At 38.2% G+C, this 7962-nt stretch overlaps 1 protein-coding gene across 1 annotated transcript; it reads right to left on the reverse strand.

The window, feature by feature from the left end:
- Positions 1 to 321: 321 nt before the first annotated feature.
- Positions 322 to 3235, reverse strand: coq7 (coenzyme Q7 homolog, ubiquinone (yeast)). The gene is made up of 6 exons (XM_034688011.1): positions 3027 to 3235; positions 2431 to 2609; positions 2161 to 2275; positions 1280 to 1419; positions 624 to 692; positions 322 to 514 (listed from the first exon to the last, which is right to left on the reverse strand). Exons 1-6 carry the CDS (start codon positions 3109 to 3111, stop codon positions 437 to 439), a joined length of 666 nt encoding a protein of 221 aa, XP_034543902.1. The 5' UTR covers positions 3112 to 3235; the 3' UTR covers positions 322 to 436.
- Positions 3236 to 7962: the final 4727 nt, after the last annotated feature.

Below are 7962 nucleotides of genomic sequence, written 5' to 3' on the forward strand. Positions count from 1 at the left end.
TATTACATATCCCACAGATAAGGGTAGTCCTCACCTAAGTTTACATGTTTTGAAAGCAGCTAAAGCACAAATGGGCAGTCTGCATGGAGATGATTGACCATCCTGTGGCCAGCCACTATTAACTCAAGCTCACAATTTAATAATCTCCTACGCATGCATAAGTAACTTGTGGCCACAAATCATTATCTCATGGCCATGATTTATTATCTCGCGACCATGTTTTTTTTTTCCAAATTTCATCGGGGGGCTCTTTAGATAGCAGAATGTTTATATACAATGAATTTAGTCTTGCAAAAGACCAATCAATTGTGGGAGAACACGTTGACAAAGAAGTAGAATTTAATTCAAGTTTTAATTCAGATGAATTATTTACACAAAATGAGTCAGCATATCAAAATAAACATGAGGGAAACTCTGTATCTATTCTAAATAGATATTAAATACGTTGTGAAGCGTATATTGCAGCTTTGCACCCAAGCTGTATGGCATTTTTAAGTAACCAGTATCCAGGTATCTAAAAGACAGAATGAAAAACATGAATAAATTGAGTGATATAAACAAAGGCACACCCAGCTAGACATGTTTATAATAAAGATTTGGATCAATGTTTGAATTGTACTTACTGACTCGGCATCATGCTCTAATCCTGTGTCATGATGTTCCATCTCATCATCTCTGAATTCCTTTATAACCTAAAAAATATAGATTCCATTAATCAGGCACGTTACACAATTATCAATTTCAGGTGTTTGTTACACTGAAATCATTTCCACAAAGCCATACATTTAATTTTCAAGGGATCAATCCTCATGTGATAAACCCTGGATTTATTAGAGACATGCTTGTAAATATCTTGCCCTCTTAAGCTTAAGCAATGTGCTATTCCTGCCCTGTTTTAAAAGTGATAGGGTTAGGGTCAATGCTGGTGTTTCCAAATTACGCAAATACATTAAAAGACAGGAACAGGAAAGACATAAATTCTGACCTGTTAGAGGGCCCAGTCACAAATATCTGTTGCTACAGAGTTAAGTTAGGCCTTACATCTCGTGATAAAATGCATCCTGATTGATCACAAAGGAGCACTTCTAAGTACTCATATGAATGCACTACAGACCCATCAAAAGCAAATTGAGATTTGCTGCATTCACACCTTTAATTCAGAACATCTCCCACCCTTAATAATATTCTTATGCCATGTATGTTCACACATTTACTTTGTTTCGCTCAGACACGTGTTGGTTTTTGTGTCACAATATACTACAAGCAGTAAAAAACTCACTTGTAGCAGTTCAGTGTATCTCTCGGGGTCCTTCTCCATCAGAGCTCTTATTTGGCTGTTGTAATGTTCTGAAATACTCTCCTCCACTGCCACAGTGCAGGCCATGGCTCCCTCTTTTCCCAGTAATGCACTGGATGCACCTGGAGTAGATTTATATAAAAAAAGAAACACACATTTCTGACTCAAGATTGAAAAGCAGCTCCTCACTGCATATTGTTTTAAATCTGTTGCACACAACAGGACGCTCTCAGCAGCAACCCAACAGGATATAGCATCATTTATGTACATATTTTGTAGCTGCCAGTGATTCAAATGTATTAATTAAATTCATACAATAATTTACATAACATGAGAAAGGGAGCGGGGCTTAGCAAGATGCACCTCATGCTTGCCATGCAGCAAGGTTGACGGCAGAGAGGATGAAGCTGCTGCACATTGAGAGACCTGGGAAGCCAGAAATTCATTTTTTACTCCCTATCAGTTCATGGGGCCAATGAGGTATGTGTTAAAGTTTGTTTGTATGGCCGAATTATTTTGTTTGGTGTGATTATAAGTTACACAGCATATAGTTCCTATGTATATTGATTTGATTTAATAAGTAGTGTGTTATGTGTTTATGTAATTTGTGTTTAAGCTTTATCAAACTGATATAATGATTTTTTCTCACAGATCTCACGGCATGCTCAAAAGGCACAGATGTGGAAAATAAATGCCCGTAAAGAAAAGGAATGCCTTGTGTCCGTGTCTTGACTGGAGCAAGTTACATAAAGTATGGTTGTAACAGTAGCTATGTTATGAATGGAACTAATCAAAAACTGCAACACAACCATGTTTATACGTCATTACCTGAACCCTGCTTTATTCTTTTGGGATCTACTCACCTAACATAAAGCCAGCAATGTTCCAGAGGGGTAATAGTGCTGTGGGGCGCACTCTGTTCTCAGCCAGAATTTCAGTGAATTTTTCAAGATGTTTCTTTTCTTGATCCCACATTTCCTGAAAAATAAAACATCAACACTGAGAGTCAAAAACGCATAACGTTAAACTCATGCCAAATAAATGTACTGTGAAAATGTTGATTTTGACTGAATTCCAAATCTGATCATAAAGTAAGATCTGAAACTATTGATTTCTTCCTGTCACTCTTCTACCTGAATGAGCGGTCCGGTCCTAGATCGGCCCAACACTGCCATCTGGCCGGCGTAGATCCGGTTGGCCCCGTATTCACCCGCATGGTCCACCCGCAGGATCCGGTCCAACATCTCCTTCTCCTCAGCGTCTCGAGGGGGCGGGATCACACTGTAAGGGCGTGAGTTCAGCTGCAGGGACACTGTTACATACAGGCTTTGGTTAGTTATAAACACTTTAATAGACAGCTAACCTCTTTTACGACATACAAAATTGGTGACATTGTGCAGTAAATGCCTGGTTATGCATTTGTGTTATGTAAAGGTAATCTGTGATATCCAACAAAATCTTTGAGTTTCATAACAGAGTGCTAGCAGCTAACAGCTAACACTGTTATGAAACATTATGTCCTGACAGCTTGTTTCTCGTCTTGTCTCATTTATGTATTAATGTTAAAATAATGAACAGAACGTATCATAAAAATTAAAACATGTTTATTCACCATTGCGCAATAACTGCGCGTAAATCCTAATCCGAAGAGATAAATGTTGTTAGCTTGTTTGCAGGCTTGCCATTAGCTTGCAGCTGCAGTAAAGTATCGACCTAGCTTGTTTCTTACCTCTGCATCTCAAACACTGACGAATCATCACTGGGCTGATGATATTAGACCCGTTGTATAAAGCTCTGTGTGCAGCCAATTGCATGGTAGTCACTCGGAGCTGTGACACTCTGTGGCAGATGATTTGTGTGGTGCTATCGTGGTGGAAAGGTGGAAATTGTCATTGAAAGTTTAAGAGGGTGGCGCAGTCTTATGACGCCATCCAGTTGCTTGTAGAACCACACCCACCCTCCCTTATTTACTGGCTTCTAATGAAAACCAGAGCCATAGAATATACACATTATCTTTATTCTACAGCTCTGTTCAAGGCCAGTTCCTTGGCTGTTACGGTAAGTTAATTACCTAAAATAATGCGGACACATGCACGGCATTCCCTTTCTTTTTAACACAATGAAAACCCTTCAAATAGTCGCATCATGTTCCTCAGAGATGCATGATAAGAAAAAAAATATTCCAGATACACTGCAAAAACTCAAAATCTCACCAAGTGAAATTGTCTTATCCCACTTGATTTAAGATACATTTACTTAACAAGTAAAATTTGAGCAAGATAGAGGGACTTGTTTTAAGACAATGCATCTTAAATATCTTGTTAAGTCAAACAATCTTGAAATGATCTTGTTTTGAGTTGTCATTTAGAAAAACAATGTTTTTTTTAAATGTCAGACATTTTTCAAGCTGAGATCTTATTTGTAGAAGGCGGATAATCTTGATTTAAGACAATCCCTTTACTTGATTTAAGTAAATGCATTTTATTGGAGAATCTATCAGAAAACAGCTCCATTGATAAAAGAAAGAAAGAAAGAAAGAAAGAAAGAAATTTTATTTTTTTAAGGGTGTGTTACAGTTTTCAGACGATGTTTCTTCTAAATCAGATAAAAATATACATCCTCAAACTACATGCACACAAGGAAACACCTACTTTAGAGCATAGCTGGCTTATCCTAAAAAAACAACATGACTGAATTAGTATATCCAGCTAACTATGAGAAGACGTTATATCTCAAAATGCTCAAATTAAACTTTGTAATCTTATTTCAAGTACAAGAAAATCTTAAACCTAGAGAAGTGCCGCTATAATACAAATCAAATTAAGGTGAATATATCTCAAATGTAGAAGTTGACATGAAATGTATTGGTGCAGAAATCTTTTTCTGGGTGAAAAAAATACTAATTGTTAGCATTCCTGGCTTATTCTGAGACACTAAGCTTTAAAAAACTGGTGAAATACTGCTTAAAATAAGTCAACCCTGCTAATTTTAAGATCACAGTTTTCTAAATATTACATCTCATTTTAAGAAGTCTTACCAATCAAATTTTTACTGGTTCTGTTAGCAGATTGTTTTGCTTAATTCAAGGAAAAAGTACCTTGAAATACATTTTTTTAACTGTTTTTGGAGGGAAATTTTTTCAAGTGTATGGAATAATGTCACTAAGGTAATACCTGTGACAGAAGGAATTAATTATTCATGTGACATTAGGTATAACTGCCTAGAAAGTGATCAATATTGATACAGTGTGGGATTTTCTTTTTCTTTTTTACCAACTAAGATGGAGTCTTTTATTATTTGGGTTTATGTAGATTAAGTTGCATGGGCAAAAAATACTTATAGTTAGTCAAATACTACTTTAATACAGTGTCCGTCATGCAGTTGAGTAATTTTACCTTCACTCAGCTTGTGAAGCTAATCTGTTTCTCTGACATTCTTCATGGAGACTTTATTTGTTAAAAGATCCATGCAGTTAATTGTTGGTACAAGGAATTACAATTCTTAAACCTTGTTGAAAAGTGGAAAACCAACTATATTGCTTGACTTTACATTGTTTTAATTAGAAAGACAAATTTCCATTCACACATTACACTTATCCCATTCAGGGTCATGGGGGGCATGAGCCTATCCCAGCTGTCATTGGGCGAGAGGCGGGGTACACCCTGGACAGGTCCTCAGTGAATAACATGTAGAGACAACAAACCATTCACGCAAACACTCACACATATATATTTATATATAATCATCCATCTAGTCTTTACAGCTGCTTATTGCTATGCAGGGCTTCAATGCTGGACAGGTCACAAGTCTATCACTATGACAAAACACTAACAAACCCATACTTAGCAGGCAATTTAGAGTTCACACAGTCCACCTGACCTACATTTTTTTGGTTTGTGGGAGAAAACCGAGCATTTAAAAAAAATAAAGTAAATACAGAAAATTACCTTTTGGCCAGACACTCTGCTTTTTTGTGTCAAACAAATCACGAGTGCACATTTTGTATCAGTTTGTTATGTAAGACCATCCTGACAGTGAGGCAATTAAGCAAAGAGGTGAGTGAGAGCATTTAAGAAGTAAACAAAACACTTCATGCTGGTCTACAGATGGCAGTGTTGCACAGAAAAAGTCCACTAAGAGGAGCTGTACATTGTAAACCCAGTTTTCACAATGCATTCATCAGTTACAGTCAAATCTGTGTCACTGCAGTCCCCCCCCCGCCCCCCACAAACACACACACACAAGCGCCAAATAAGACAGTATGCAGGACAGGTTTGAGTTCAGCTTTCACAGTGCAAAATGGATAAAAGGTAAATTGTCAGTCTTAAATTTAAATTTTGAAATATTACATCTATATGCATTGAGACTCTTCATTATCTGTCCCCACCATTCACTCTCATCCTATTAGTCATCATTTAGTTTTGCTTTTAAGACTCCTGTTTTTATAGAGCAGAAAGAAAAACACAAGTGTTTTAGTAAAGCTCATAAAATAGTGGTGGAACACAGGAATCTGTGGAATGATGGGGTTGACGGCTGCAGAGCTGTGATGGTCATGAGTAAACAAAGCCAGGACAGTGAATGGCGGGGTGTGTCGGTTTGTCTGTGTGTGTGTGTTTGTGGTGAGACACCGGTTATGTGTTTCCCTATCTGTCTGTCTGTCTGAGTGTGGGTGGCTGTGCATGTGCAGCTGCAAATCATATCGGTAAGTTAAGGTTGCCTTTGTCCTCCCTGTGCATTGAGGTCAAAGGTGTGTGTGAGGATTTAGTGAGGCAACTGGAGCCCTACACCTCTGGAGGCCTTAAAAGCTTTGGTGTCCTTACATGTCATGTAATAGGGAATTCAAGACATTGTTATTTTTATATAGGGAATTTTCACTACCAAAGCAAAATATCCCCTTAATGGGAATGATCCTTTTTAAAAAACGTATCCTTTTGAGGTGAACTTTGTCAAGATCAAGTTTTAATTTACTCAACATATGAAGTTAGGTTTACTTCTCACAGGGGTTACTAATTTAAAAATAGATGTCTCCTGTGGCTCTGTATTGGGCTGTTTTAGGTCAAAGAAAACAACCCTAATGATGATGCATGGATATGGATTATGGGAAATGAAGGATCTAGGGTTGCTCCAAATTTCTCGACCTCCCCAGCTCAATTTGACTCTTTTTAAAAAACTTTAAAAAATTGTTGTTATTCTTTTTAAGTTTGGTGCACCTTGAGCACAAAAAAAAAATCTTTATCACATTTAGATCCTTTTTTTTTTGGCAATTTGGAAGATCAGATATAGTAAAACATTCTCAGTAATTGAGAAGTCATGTACCTGGCCACCTGATGAATGTAAGCTAGCTGCTAAATGTGTCTCCCTGCTTTTAAAAGCAGCCGCCTGCTGCTGCTGGAAAAACAACAGCACATTGAGATCAGAATCAAAGACTGCTCAACAGTGACTTGAAACTTCCTTTGATTGCAAAGAGTGGCTGAAGTTTTACTACAAGTGACCTCCGTATCACTCTTTATCTGTCACATACTTTACTTTGTATGTCACTTGATTTTACCCTCTCTAACGGGTTGTTACCCCTGAAACTTTGTGGAAGAGTAGCACTTTTCTGCAGCATGGTTAGGTCTTTGGTTATTTACTATGTTCAATTAGTGCACATTTGATCAATCTTGTGTTGAGAAAAATAATCTGAATTTGCAGACAGAAAACCTGGAAGCAGTTAGAGTTAATCCAGTATAGGAATGTGGTCACTTGTGTTTTAATAACTCTCTTGATTTATAATGAACAGCTGTTTTTTTGGCTGCTGAATAATCTGTAATTAATTAATGGTAAAAAGTAATGTGGGAGTCCAGTTGGGGGATTAACCGCATATTTTCTTCCTAATTCTCTGCAACAAGGATTAACCAGGTTTGTGTGTGAGTAAACACCTAAACATGATTTGTTTAACAGTTATGTCAGATCATGTGGACCTTCGAGTGGAACTTGAGGCTTGGGTTGATGGCTGTGGGCACACAGGACAGGGTATGGCACACTCGGGACACGTGGTTGGATGATTCGTGGTGAGAAAACTGAGCTGTCAAACAGAAGAGGTTTTCTGAAAGGATTTGCAGAGCTGTCTAACAGGTGCAACATCTACCCTAAAAGAGCAAATACCTCCTCTGAGATTAACAGATACATGTAGTAACCAACAGTGGGGTACAATTTTCGAAGGGGAATTGAAGACAGAAAGGCAGAGAGAGAGTGAGTGCTCTCTTGCTCTCGACTGTGTTGTGACTGACATGGGGATTCAAGAGAAAACCACAGAGCTGGAGAAAGAGTGAGACTGGCATGTATGTGTCTATGAACCTGTATGTATGTGTCTCTGACTGTGTTTGTGTAATGTTTGCATGCATCTATCGAAGTTTGTGTGTGTCTGCACACCCTTGCTCCGAGGCTCTGGTCAGACAGTGCATAGCTGTGGTGGGATCCAGGCGAAGCGCTTCTAGACTACAGTGAGTCAACAATGTCTGCTTTCACTGAGAGGAGACATGATAGGTCTTGTCTCATTTGGTCCCCGACTGGTGTGGTGGGACACCCAGGATTGTGTGTTTGTTTGTATGTTTGTAGGTGTGTGTGTGTGTGTGTGTGTGTGTGTGTGTGTGTGTGTGTGTGTGTGTGTGTGTGTGTGTGTGTGT

Source organism: Notolabrus celidotus, chromosome 7 (assembly GCF_009762535.1).
Source record: "Notolabrus celidotus isolate fNotCel1 chromosome 7, fNotCel1.pri, whole genome shotgun sequence".
NCBI lineage: Eukaryota > Metazoa > Chordata > Actinopteri > Labriformes > Labridae > Notolabrus > Notolabrus celidotus.

Bases quoted from the DNA above. Each gene is read 5' to 3' on its own strand.
- coq7 (XM_034688011.1), bottom strand. From the start codon at position 3,111: ATGCAATTGGCTGCACACAGAGCTTTATACAACGGGTCTAATATCATC. The intron at 2,276-2,430 runs GTAGAAGAGTGA...TTTATTTTTCAG, and splicing joins GGACCGGACCGCTCATTCAG to GAAATGTGGGATCAAGAAAA. The intron at 515-623 runs GTAAGTACAATT...TCTGTCTTTTAG, and splicing joins TAGAGCATGATGCCGAGTCA to ATACCTGGATACTGGTTACT.